The sequence below is a fragment of the Schistocerca piceifrons genome, chromosome 1, assembly GCF_021461385.2.
Source record: "Schistocerca piceifrons isolate TAMUIC-IGC-003096 chromosome 1, iqSchPice1.1, whole genome shotgun sequence".
Classification (NCBI taxonomy): Eukaryota; Metazoa; Arthropoda; class Insecta; order Orthoptera; family Acrididae; genus Schistocerca; species Schistocerca piceifrons.
Window position 1 is genome coordinate 285,083,363 of NC_060138.1, and position 14,572 is coordinate 285,097,934.

Sequence of the window (14,572 nt, forward strand, 5' to 3'; positions counted from 1 at the left end):
TTGTAAACGGGGATTACCATCACATACCACAGTCTTTCAGGAGATACACTTCAGACTCATTGATTGGTTCTAATGCCAACATTTTAGGTCATTTGTAGTTTTCAGTTGTTTATAAATAATGTTTTACCTATATTTTGTGTACACATTGCCATTATTAATGTTTATTTATGACTTCTAAACTGTGTATGAAAAATTTCTATACATGTTTTTTAGCTGTAAAACAACTGTATAGTTTACGGGTCCATGTATATGATCGACAGTTAGAATTGTAATGACAAAAGAAGAAAAGCTGGAGGACAGACCCGCCATATAAATGAACCAAAAGTGGATCAATGGAAAAGATGAAAGGGATTTGGAGAATGCACTAACTGAGGATACAGCACCAGTCAATAGGCTTGGATATGAGGCTAAAATCTATACACCTACAAGGAATTAAGAGTACCACATGGATTTTGGCTCTACTGGCACAGATGTGGAATATTTAAATAGTGCTCCACGGCATTTATTAATTAGAAAAAAGCTATGTGTGAGCCATGTATATGTTGAGGTTAAAACCACATATTTGATGGCACCAATGCAGCACTTTGAATTTGCCACCTCCAGGCAGCAGACTGTTTTCTTTAGTATTGTAAATTGGATGGGCCAGTATTTATTTTGCATTCTTTTCTCAATAAATTGGAAAGTTGAATTTACATCTGTATACAGACTGTTACAAAGTCTTGTTACACATGATAGGTTCCTGGAACGAATCCTAAGACTTATCTTGGCGTTATAATTAAAAACTATCATATTTCTTAACAAAGGCTGTGAGATATTTGTATTATCTGGAAAAACCATTTAGCAATTGGGTCTAGTTACAAACAGGTTACAGTTTTAACTTTTGCCAAATCTTGCAACAGAATCTGAATTTCATGAGAAGCTAGCCATTGACCTAAACGCAATATTGTTCAACACTCAAATTAAATTATTAACTTTTGTTTAGAATTTCACTGTTTGCTAATGTGTAGCAAGTGCATGTTCATTTGTGTGTACTTTTTTTTATGAGACATCTGTGAAAGTAAATAGGACTGTAGATTAATTTCCTTGGTTACTTTAAATATTGCTTTGCCCAGAACCATATAGTTTAATTTTGTAACTTTTAATGTGAGCGAGTGATTCACTGGTTAGTTACTCTCTCATGGTAAAGTGTCTAATCAACAATACAGTGAAAAGGTGATCCAATAGCCTTTTTTGTGGAACAGATAATGGAGAGAGAATTAAACACTTTTGAAATTTTGTATTTATTTCCTTGCTTACTAAAATGTATCTCCTATTTGTTGATGACCATAATTTTACCTCACTATGACTCAACTGTATTTTTGTTTGAGGTAACTGATATGGTTTACAATTCATTTTTTGTACGCTGATTAAGGTATATTTCAGGGAAGAACAAATAACATTACAAGAAGGAAAGTTGCTTCTCACCATATAGTGGAGATTCTGAGTCGCAGTTAGGCACAACAAAAAGACTCTCACAATTATAGCTTTTGGCCGTTAAGGTCTAATGCGCACGTGCACACACGCTCACACGCACACGCACCCACACCCGCACCCACACCCACACCCACACCCACACCCACACCCACACACACACCCACACACACACACACACACACACACACACACACACACAACAGCCGTCTCAGGCAGCTGAAACCAGACTGAGAGCAGCAGCACCAGTGCATGATGGGAGTGGCGACTGGGTTGGGGTAAGGAGGAGGCTGGCCCGGGAAAGGAGAGGGATAGTATGGTGGGGGGTGATTGACAGGGAAGTGCTGCAGGTTACCCTGGGGGCAGGGGAGAGGTGGGAAAGGAGAGAAATAGTGTGTGAATTGGGGCTTACGGGCACTCAACGTTGAGGTCATCAGCGCCCTGACACACATTAAAAGAAACGAATATGGACAGACATAGCAAAATCTAAGCATACACACAAAGAAAGAATGAAAATGCTGTAAAAGAAAGTAAAACGTAAAGAAAGCGAAAACTGAGTGTCAAGAATGCCACAGTAAATTGTCATTGGCTGGCCACTTACATAAAACATGGGCGAGCATGTCACCCTGTGAACAAATTAAGACCCTCTCCCTAAAATCTTGATAAAAACATTGGACAAGTCACAGAACTTTAAAACTTCAACCACATTCATGGGAATATTTCCTAAAAGAGATGGCAGATCCGCCAGCAAGTCAGCTGCAGCCCGCTGGTCAGAAAATAAAACGCAATCCAATAAAACGTGGTGCACAGTGATCTGGACGCCACAAGCACCACACATTAGAGGGTCCTCTCGCTGGAGCAGGAAGCCACACATCATAGGACTATGGCCTACCCAAAGACGAGTAAGGAGAACCTCATCCCGTCTATGGGGTCGGAAGGAAGTACACCACACATGTGTTTTGGGCTTGACTAAATGGAGCTTACTGTCAGTCATTTCCAGCCACTCATCTTCCCACCGACGCATGACTAATTAGCTCAACAGCAAGGCGAGTGTGTGCAGGGGGATGGAACACTGAAATACTTGCGGATCAAGACACGCCGCCTTGGCTGCGAGATCTTCCCTTTCGTTCCCAGCAATGCCGACATGCCCTGGAACCTAGTAGAAAGCCACTACCTGCCCCAGTCGTCGTAGTTGGAAGAGGGCATCTTGGATGGTCTGGACTATTTGATATGCTGGATACAAACATCACAATGAGTGAAGGAGTCGGAACAGACAGGAAATTTAGGACAGGAAGAATGTCTCATCTGCTCCGGCGCCCGTAAGCTTGCAGACATTTCTGCATCAAAAACAGTAAATGCCTGAGGCAGTCAGGCCTTGAGGACACGATCTGGAAAAACAACAGAACAACCAACGGAATCCCCGTCTCAAACCATCTGTAAAAACAGCTACATAATCATGGTGCTCAGATAAAATGGCAGAAAATGTTGCATTAAAAATGGTGGCAGGAGTGCAATCTCTCTCTTGTACCGCACCAAACCTAAAATCACTCTGGGCCTCTCCAGTAACCAGGGTGGCAGGAAGTTAAAACCCTGGATTTGGGGTTGTACAGACTCCACAAGGAGAGAAATAAAAAGACTGGGTGTGGTGATGGAATGACGGCTGTGTAGTACTGGAATGAGAGCAGGAAAGGAGCTGGATGGGTGAGGACAGTGAATAATCAAGGTTGGGCCAGAATGGTTACGGGAATGTAGGATGTATTGCAGGGAAAGTTCCCACCTGCGCAATTTAGAAAAGCTGGTGTTGGTGGGAAGGATTCATATGGCACAGGCTGTGAAGCACAGTGGTATTCCGTCATCCACTGAACCTAGACAATATACTCATCCATCCTTACACAACCCCTGCTGCCAACCCCTTACCTCATGGGTCATACCGCAGTAATAGACCAAGATGCAAGACCTGTCCCATACATCCTCCAGTCCAGTCACTAACGTCTCCTATCCCATCAAAGGCAGGGCTACCTGTGAAACCAGTCATGTGGTCTACAAGCTAAGCTACAACCACTGTGCTAAATTCTATGTAGGCATGACAACCAACAAGCTGTCTGTCCAGGTGAATGATCACCAACAAACTGTGGCCAAGAAACAAGTGGACCACGCTGCCAAACATGATATCCTTCATTTCAATGACTGCTTCAGAGCCTGTGCCATATGGATCCTTTCCACCAACACCAGCTTTTCTGAATTGTGCAGGTGGGAACTTTCCATGTAATATGAGGCGGAATCCAAAATTTTCGGGACTGGTGCTGCCATCTGGAAAGTAGGAGTAGTAGATCTTTGCACCACTAGGTGGCGAGAGCTGCATATCTGATGAGTCAGTGTGTGTAGTGGCTTTCAGCTGGGAGGACATGTTGCGTGTCCACAGCTGATTTCCTGAGTTTGGTATGTGGCAATTTTACGATGGATCCGCAAACAGACCATGGTGTATGTATCGAATTCTGTGCAAATCTCAGGAAAAGTGCTACGGAGACCCTTGCAATGATTCAACTAGATTTACAGTTATGACCCAGAGACAAAGCAACAATCGTCTCAGTGGAAGAGCCCGGGCTCTCCAAGACCCAAAAAAGTGAGATAGGTGAAGAGCATGATCATCATTTTCTTTGATACCAAGGGAATTGTGCACAAAGAATTCATCCCACCCAACCAAACAGTGAATTCCGCATACTACTGTGACGTTTTGCAACAGCTCCGTGAAAACATGCAGAGACGACGGCCCGAACATTGGCATCAAGGGAACTGGTTGCTGCATCATGACAAAGCACCCTGTCACATGACCTTGCTCACCAGGACCTTTTCAGCAAGGAACAACATGGCGGTTGTGCCCCACCCACCGTACTTGTCAGATTTGGCACCTTGCGACTTCGTGCTATTCCCACAACTGAAACTCAAGCTGAAAGGCCATCAGTTTGACACTCTAGAGAGTATTTAAACAGCATTGCTGGTGGTGATAAACACCCTCAAAGAACAGGATTTCTAGAAAATGTTTGACCAGTGGAAGCAGCACTGGGACTGGTGTGTACATGTGGATGGAAACTTCTTCAAGGGTAATAGTGACCATTAATCCAAAGGTAAGGTTTTCAACAAAAAAATTTTGGATAGCACCTCGTACATCCTACATTCCTGTAACCCTCCTGGCCTCAGCCTTCATTAGTCACTGTCCTCACCCATCCAGCCCCTTCCTTGTTCCCATTCCAGCACTACACAGCCATCATTCGACCAACATACCCAGTCTTTTTATTTCTCTCCTTTTCCCTTTTCTGCTACCCCCCCCCTCCCCCACCATTCCCCACCTCTACCCTGCCCTCAGTCTAACCTGTAGCACTACGCTGTCTGTCACTCCCACACTCCCACCATACGATCCCTCCCCCTCCCCGGTCCAGCCTCCACCTCATCCCCTTCCTATCGCCACTCCCATCATGCTCTGGTGCTGCTGCTCGCAATGCGGTTCCAGCTGCCTGAGACTGCAATCGTGTGTGCGTGTGTGTGCGTGTGTGTGTGTGTGTGTGTGTGTGAGAGCGCGCGCGTGCGAGCATGCGCGAAAGGCCTTAATGGCAAAAAGCTATAATTGTGAGAGTCTTTTTGCTGTGCCTATCTGCGAATCAGCATCTCCGCTATATGATGAGTAGCAACTTTCCTTCTCATAATATTGTTACATTCCAATCAGGAAAGAACAAACAATTTTGACTAAAATTATCCACTAGTAACATAATCAAGGTCAGAGATTAGCACACAACTTATATAGAGTTGTATGAGAGGGTGTTATTTGGTTGCAAAGGCAGTTCAAAAATGGCATTACCAAGTCAGCACAAAATTTTAGTACTTGGGTTGAAATACCATTACAGCCAGAATAGTTACAGCTTTTAGTGAATTTTGTGAGCTCTCTAAGCAATGAATTAGCGAAACTGATGTCTACTGGTGAAGTATGCACTGCATGTATGTGTGTGTCTTCAGCTATACTTAGAGGGAATTCACTGATTTAGTAACCAATGATTTAAATGTAACATGCTTTGGTTTACTGTTACTGTCAATATCATTTGCCTTTCTGTGTATATTCATTTCATGCATAATGCTGCAAATTTCCTTCACTTTATTATTATAATTTTTAATTTTGAAGGTGTCGGTTTGCGAGAGCAGAGATTCTCCCAGTGGACACAATTTTTGCCTTTTTGACACCATTGTAAAACAAAATGCAGTTTTATCTGTAGTGTCCTTTTAGTTTTTGATTAAAGCTAGTTCTCTGCATTATGCAATGCCTTCTCTTCCTGGCACAAGGTACTTTGATTTTAGAGGACCATTTCTGTCTATTTCCACTGTATTGTTCACGCCCTATTGTAAAGGGAAACTGGATTCGAAAAGTTGTAGGAATATTTTTAGGAAAGAATTTAATTACTCATTACTGTGTTCACTTGGTAAACTTCTTCCCCTTGTTCATTCTGTAAATTCTCCAACAAGAGTGTAATTTTGTCAGCATTTATGAGTATGTGAAATTGTATGATTACCTTTTTAGATAATTGATGAGGACTCACTCTTTCCGACATCTGATCATCTGGGTCAGACAAACCTTGAAACATGTTTTGGACATTAATAGTCAGTTGCTGTTACATATGCCCTTCTACTCTTTGTGGGAATAATGTTGTGAGGATCAAACTAAATGTGGACATCAGCAATTCTAAGTGACCTTGAGCAGGACTACTCAAGCTGAAATCCATACTGAAATCTCCATATACAATTATGTCCCAACTGTTTCTAGTTGCTTACAGAAATTTAAAACATTTGTTGTTGGGGCCCAGTAAACTGTCAGAACCACTATTTTATGTGTTTCCAGGTCTATTACTGAAGTGGAGCTTTTCAGTGCAGCACTCACTCACGTCTATGGCCATTTTAATTAAAAAAACACACACAAATGGCAACAAAAATACCCAAAAAACACATTGGTGTATCAAACTATACATCTAAAGTACACAGATACTGGATGAATAACTAGTACTTTGGCACTTGAACAATGGGAAAACAGAGCACTTTACATATGCGAAGAACAATAATGTCATACATAAACTATGAAGATCTATTTCAAACGAAATCACAAAGGTTATGAAAATTAAGAAATTAGTTGCAGAAACTGAAATTTAACACTGAATATTAACATTTATCTTATAACCAAAGATGAACAACTGGATGTAAGGGCAAAAGAGCATAATTCTTGTGCATTAAATGTATTTTCTGTACTTCTTACCTCAATTATAAACAGCAGATATACACCATCCTCAACTGAAGTTATGTGTACAATATGTGGAGTGTACACAGAACAACCACCAGTTAACAGGACAAGTTGTGTATTGAGGACATCTTGTTCACAGCTGCCATCAAACATATCCACACTAACTGTAAGAGAGGTTGCAAGCTGTTTTTTTATATGGTGTGGACTATCACGAGGACTACCAGCAGGGCTGTAGAACTCTTCACTTGAATCACTTTCATTTGCTTCAGAAGGACGTGTTCCACTTGGCATCATGTAGTGGGCTTCACACAGCAAGCTCAGAAATATTATATCATGTGGTGACAGGTCCTGGGCGTTACGACTGTCAACAATTATTACTGAATATGAGTTCACAATATGACTCAGCATCACAGGCAATAATAATCTATGACAAAATAGTAGTAGTAGTAAAAGGAGGAGGAGGAGGAGGAGGAGGATGTGTATGAAGCTGTAGTAAAGCAGAGAGAGAGAGAGAGAGAGAGAGAGAGAGAGATTTATCATTTCTCATATGACAATATACATATGATCATATGAGCACTTACATTTAGGCCTACAACTTAGATTTCTGTAGTGTGGTCATTTTCAATAAATACCACAAAGTGGTGAAGTACAAGAGTTTTATTGTGAAAATACCAGTATTTCAGAAACATTCATCCATTTTAACAAGTCTCTGTCTTCTTTACGAAGATAGAAACCTAAGGCGAATTTTACTTTACACATGGAAACTAAATGTTTATCTTAGCTCTAGCCATAAGCTGCTGTGGTTACAAGTTGGGATTTCCCTGGTGCAGCCAGCTTGTTTGTTCATTCATGTCTGCAACTCTACATGTCATCTTTACGGTGAGTAGCAATCTATCCTTTTCATAATTGTAACAATATTATGAAAAGGATATCTGCTACTCATCATAAAGTTGAGATGCTGAGTTGCAGTTGCACACATACATAACTCACACACACAACTCACACACACGACTGCTGTCTCTGGTTGATTTTTAAAGTTAGTAACAAGTTTGACTATGATCTGCATGTTTGTAATGCATACTGAACTTTTGTGAAAGGTTGATGAAAGCTTTTATCATAAACATAATTGCATAATTGTAAAAAGGTCACCAAGGCTGTATGTGCATGCTTGTGAGAAACATACTCTTGTAATATTGGATGATAAAAACTTTGTAGTTGAATGTGCAAGTTGAAATTTACATCAAGTTTCTATCTTCATTCGTGTAGAATAATCACTCTTGTGAAATTGAATGAACATTTTTAAAATACCCTGCATTTTCGCAAGAATACTGAATCTATGATTCCCAACCCACTGTGGCACAAGGAACATTGCAGGCTAAATCAGATGAACTTTAAGACATGTAACTTCAACAAAATGAGATCATAGCCTATAAATCTCAATGAGAGAAATATTCCTCACTCATTTCATGTCTTTGTGTGGCAGTAACAATGACATACCTAGTCACTATCTTGGTCCTGTGCAGTTTCCTGCCTCGCTCGCAATCAAAGGCTAAACTCGACATATATCACTCTATAAAACAAAATAATGAAAGGAAACAATGCAATTAGAATTTGCTGCTACTCTGCCTATGATAAACACAAAATCATAGACAACTTTCATTAATGTCATCAGCTATGTTACAAATAGTCATCATTTGACTGATGTCTCCTTTAAAACCATTGAAGAAGAGTGTTTATGTTTCTTTTTAATAAAACAGTGATCCCTGTTCTCTGTTTTGTTTGATTTACAATGTTGTTCAGAATGTGACAGTTATTTCTGCTGCACGATGAACAACTCTGAGACCTGTAGTGTCATTTTTCTTTCTGTCAACAATTCTCAATTCAGAGTAACATTCTTGATTAGGTCCTTTAATAAATTTCATATTCCTTATCAGCTTTCAGATCCTGGAGTGTAATTAATATCAGTTAATTTAACTTTGTAAATGCCGTTCTTACAATTCTTACTTCTGAAATTTTAGTTTTGGTGCAACTGTAACTGTACAGTTTTTTACACAATTGTACTTAGAAAGACTTACACATAGTAAATTTACCTTTCATGTGCCAGATTTGGGGTTAATTACATTTGTCAGCAACACGCTAAATTTTCTGAAGAGCTTTTTATGAGCATATAGCAAGCCTAGACTAACATAACCTAGTGGATGCATCAGCTCTTCAGAGTTCATCGACTAGTCAGGCATAACAGTGTCATTCAAAGGGACTGGAACAGTGTGTCACAGGAGCAGAGACAGCATTCCTTTTGTTTGTGTGGGCTGCTCTCACTGGACATCAGGAATGAGCTCTGTTTACATGCTTTAATCTCACCAGTGGGTCCTACAATGCCGTCTCCAAACTTGCTGCCTCCATACTTTCAATGACTCGATTCGTTAGTCTCCTCTAGTGCCCATTTAACTGAAAACTCTGCATTTCAGTCTGATGTTGGATAAAAGTGGGTTATATCAGTGTAGAAAGGAGAGAGCGTACACAAGCCCACAGGTATAACTGAGGACTCGTTACACTGCTGCTCCATACACAACCACTGGGCATGATTATCATTATATACCAATATAGTGATTGACTGGTAATAGTGAATATTGTTCTGTTTACACACACATTTTAAACACTACTGTAAATTTAATTTAATGTTGAAACTTTATTCAGAGAATATCTGACAAGTACACTGACATACACACACACCTCTGACACATTACCAAGTACATGACAACAGTACAAGAAAACAGGACACGGGGATTAGGTGTGTTTTCTAAATGGTGATTAATTATTATAAAAAATTTACTGCACTTTTCAAAAAAGTAACAGAAGTTAATAAGCTACATAACTCACTGTTAGCTCATAAACACAAGTTGCCATGACCAAAATAATACACAAATGGCCCACTGTTTGGTCACAGGGACAAAACAGTAATGTTACTCTGTGTTCAGTTTTTGTTTGACAGCATACTATTTTCTTATGGTGAAGGTGGAATATGCAAGAATACAACCACTTTGAATGTACTGCGCAAAAATGTTGTCTGAAGCATGGACTATAGCACTGATCTTATTCAGACATCACTCTTCCCCTACTGGAGAACATTTGCAATTGTATTCACTGCATCACTTAGTTTTTGTCTTACTCCCTCCACAGTCTCACAAGAAACAGATTTGTTAAAGGTCATCTGTCCCATAAACTGGTCCTTTCACAATGAAAATGCTGCTTAGCAAAAATGAAATTGTACATTCAACTCCTATGATAAGTCATGACTGCCCTTATAATCTTAAAGCTTCAGTAACAGAACAAGTCAATGAGTAGGAAGTGACCACAGTGCCGCCATTCTCATACTCATAGTACTTGTGGAATTATAGTGGGAAGGAAGGAAGCTGGTATAGCAGTGACACCAACAGTACCTTGATTTCTAATGTATGCGACCCTCAACATTAACCTCATACTCACTCCATTTCTGTTCTCTAGATCTCACCCAGTTTGAAAAATAATGGAGTTATATTTGATGCTGTTTTAATGATGAATATTAAAACTTCAAGATCTGGTAGCAGCAAATAAGGAATTAGAGAAACTGATACCTGCAGTTTCTAACAGTGTGATCAAGCAAACCTAATTAATATCAAACTTGTGGTACCTGCTGCAAACATGCAAGCTTTAGTGTAACATCTTCAGTACAGGGTATTCAGTGATTAGTCAGTTTCAAATTCACTCCAGAATTTACCAGTCAAATTTTTTTCCAGGTTACTATTTTATTAAATTTGACAGTAAAACATCCTTTGTTTTCAAAATTATGTACTGTTAATTATTAGAATATCCATAATTAATTATAACATATTTCTTTAGTTGTATAAATCACAGATATGAATTAAAATATTTATAAAATATTGTGTCTTGACTTACAGGCAGTAGAAAATATCAAACAACAAATCAAAAATCCTGTTTTTACAAATATACATACATAATTACATTCTGATTAAAGGGAACAACCTCTATAAACTTATCATAATAAAAGTGAATAAATAATTTCTTTGAATCTTCTATCTCTGCTGAAGTGTTTGGGGCTTCACTCAAGATACTTGTTCTTTTTGTTTCTTTCATTTGTTCAACAATCATTTGTCTTTCTCTCTTTCACTTTTCTTCTCATTATTATTCATACCAACTTTGTAGAAAGAATGTGCACTGTGAAAACAGTATATAAGACTTTTGTCGATGTCGAAATTGTCAACTCTATTAGCGTCCCGGACTGTGTCACACATGTACTTTCAAGCAATGAGGCTTTTTTTCCTCTCTGTTTCATTTTCAACTATAATTTCATATTTTACAGAAAAGCCTTGTTCAACAGAAGCATTTTCATTTGACAGCATTAACATAATTTGTACAAAATGTTGGAAATTTGTGCCTGGCTTTGAAAATAATTTGATTATATGAATCCAGGATTTATCAAGATAATTTTCATTGTTTTGTAACATTTCTTTTTTTTTTTTTCTCTCCAAATCTCCACAAACACAAGTTTGTCACCATCTGTCTTTGAACCCAACATTCTTCCATTTGACACCAAAATTTCAAGATATGCTGTCCATATTCTTTGAGCTACTTCATGGTTTAATGTGACTTCTGGATTCAAGCAAGAAATGATGTATGTTTTAAGTTGTATTTGAGGGGGTGACCTTTCTCGCAACTCCTCTAATACGCCAAAACTGCACGTTCACATTTTCCTTTAGCAACAATATTTCTTTTTCACACACATTCTTAATTTTTTTAGTGCACTTATTGTAGCAAAATCCAGATTGAAATGTCTTGCCATAATAAGATTCTTTACAGCCTTCAAGTCGATTTTCATTAAAGATGAGGTTTTGCTTTTTAAGACGTCTAGTTTCACAACCCACTACATCAAAATGTTCACAAGATTACGTCATTCACCATACAGAAATAGAGCCATCGAGATATTGTTCTGAGAACTGAGTAAAAATAGTTTCAACAAACGTGCTATTGGACTGAAGAATGCCAGTTTTGGAGCTATCAATTTGCCATTTACAACTTCAGAAACAATTCTGACACTATATGGCTGAGGAACGGTTTAAGACTACTTCATCTCAGTAATGTAAGTTCAAATGTATTCGAAAATTTCCACAGCCGTTTCAGCTGCATCGGCATTTTCAACCTATCTTGTTCCATAAATAACACAGGAAAGGATGGAGATCCAGTTATCTCAGTGTATTGTAACCTCCATGCAGGTAAGTCATGAAATAAATAATAAAGCACTCTCCAAAATGACACAATTTCCCAGTTAATTTCGGATGTACCTGTTTTGAAAGTGTCACAAATATGTGTGATTGTGCTAATTACAGGTGTGAATTTGTAGCACCTGTAGATCATCAAAGGATTCTTTTAGTTCCTTGTTCAAGTCATTCAATAATTTTAAACACTCACTGTGCAGCTTTGCAGTTGTGCAAAGCACAGTTCCAACTTTCTTTGTATTTCTTTCTTTCTTTCTTTCTTTAAGGAATACACAGCCATCCGATTGTATATTTCCTGATATTTCCTGTGTACAATCTAGATTTTGGCTTTCATGCCATCATTGAGTACAATTATCTTAGATCATTAACATATTTTGCTGTGTACTGTGCTGGGTGACATATTATTTCACATCATTATCGAATACAATGTTCTTAGACCATTAACATGATTTTGCTGTGTATTGTGCAGGATGGATATATACACTATTCAGCACAAAACTTGTGTTTACCTGCTTTGGGCTGATTTTCCCAGATATGTGCCTGTACAGTAATATGTCATCCTGCACAGTGCACAGCAAAATGATGTTTATGGTCTAAGAACATTATTGAGTATATTGGCATGAAATAATGTCGTCCTGCATGGTAAACAGCAAAATATGTTTCTCACTGTACTCAATGGCATCAAAATCAAAATCTAGTTTGCACACAGGAAATATTCAGTCAAACGATGGTGTATTCCTTCAAAAAAATACTGTACGACTGGGGCTCAGTACCACTGAAAACCTCTTTACATTGTTGTCCTTGATGTTTAACAATGGGAACTGCCTTATGTAATGGTATTGTAATTGAGGGTAACTGAAAAGATCTACCATCAGAATGCACTATGAGCTGATGACGTGACAATATGTGTTGCTCTGTGTAGCACTGTCAGTCTTCGCATTGCTCTCTCTTAATGGTGATAATTGGTAGTTGCAGGCAAGAACACTCAAACATAAAAAAAATATAGTGCTTCTATAAGCTTTGATGAGTATACTGTTTAGTTCAGTTCGTTACTAATAAATATGTAAGTACTACATGAATAAATTTTGTTTGCATACATGCATAGTAATGTTCCCAACACAACTTGAGTGATTATAAATTAGTGCTTCCTCCATTCTGCTTTCTTCTAGTTTTTTCGGCTAGTTCAAGTGTTGTAATGGAGTCTTCGTTGTATTTTGAAAATGGACAACATAAAGTGATGACTTGCGAAGAATGTCTGTCTGACAGTGAGGATGGATTACATTTTGATGATTCAGATGAAGATCCTACTACGACTACAAATGCGCTGGAATCTGCAGATAGTGATAGCAAGCCAGAGACTACTATAAAACACCACATAATTAAAATAATTTTTGGGAGGCTGATGATAATGAACTTGTTGCTGATATACTGGTACTACAAGCTTCTAAAAAGCCCAAGATACAGAAAAATTGAATGATTTGGAAAAAAATAAAGTGCTTTATTTGCAAATGTCCTTTTTAGATTGAAAGGAGATGATACCACACTGTCCCAATCAATGCTACAGTTGCCTACACTGTAACAGTGTTTTAAGTGTGTCTTTTTCACAGACAAGTTAACAGTACAAATTGCAGATGAAACTAATCTTACCAACACACAGAAAAACCCAAACAAAACATTTAATCATGATATAAATTTATAGGCATATGCATTATTAGCTCTTTGGCGCTCCTACCACTGTTTGTGACCTCTGGAATGATGTTATTGGCATTGAGCTAATAAAATGGACAAGGCTTCAGAGATACATTGAGAGTCTGATGGCCACTTTGCAACCCAACCACAATACAAAGCAATCAGACTATGAGATTCAAGATAAGTGCAATTCATACAAAATCAGGCCTGTAATTGATCAAGTGAATAAAAAATCTCTTTCAATATTCCTGTTACAGTCACTGGCAAATCTCAAACATTTCAAAAATATTGAACTAATTTTTTAATTTTCTTTACTATTAAACCATCTACTTGCTTCCTGAACCATACACAAAAATGCTTTCTCTCTTTATTTTATAAATTTTTACTGACGCAAAAAGTAAGAAAGTACAGAGGAAAATATACTGACCTTGAATAAAGTGAAAGAAACTTGTTCTCCACAAGAATCATTGTATGAAGTTTAGAGAAATCTGGACATGTTTTGAGTTTCTCTGTTGCTTCTTGAAGTGTTCTCAAAGTTGCCGAACTTAAGTCCACATTCACCATCAGCTGCTCCACTGCTTCCACAAGTACAGCCTGATCCGTATCTTGTAGAAGTGTCCAAGTATCAAGGAGGCGAGATAATAAAGCTGCCCGATTTTTGTTACTTTTTAAACTGAAACAAATTAAACTGATTAAGAAATTTAAGAAGTTGTATCTGAAATCATGGGGTTATTATACTCTAGTTCAAGATATTAATCATTCATATTCCAATATTACAAATGTAATACGTATTCTTCAAAAGTAAAAATCCCAGTACAAAATTAAAAAAAGTGTTACAAAATTTTGACAAAACTAGAATCTTCAT

The 14,572-nt window shown here is 38.2% G+C and overlaps 1 protein-coding gene across 2 annotated transcripts in view; it reads right to left on the reverse strand.

The window, feature by feature from the left end:
* Positions 1 to 14,572, reverse strand: part of LOC124789278 (Hermansky-Pudlak syndrome 1 protein homolog) — a 151,409-nt gene that overhangs the window by 106,882 nt on the left and 29,955 nt on the right. For both annotated transcript variants that reach the window (XM_047256594.1, XM_047256586.1), the window contains exons 4-5: positions 14,135 to 14,380; positions 6,761 to 7,106 (exon numbers count right to left, since the gene is read on the reverse strand). In XM_047256594.1, coding sequence (XP_047112550.1) covers positions 6,761 to 7,106; positions 14,135 to 14,380 — 592 coding nt within the window. The remainder of the gene's footprint in view (positions 1 to 6,760; positions 7,107 to 14,134; positions 14,381 to 14,572) is intronic.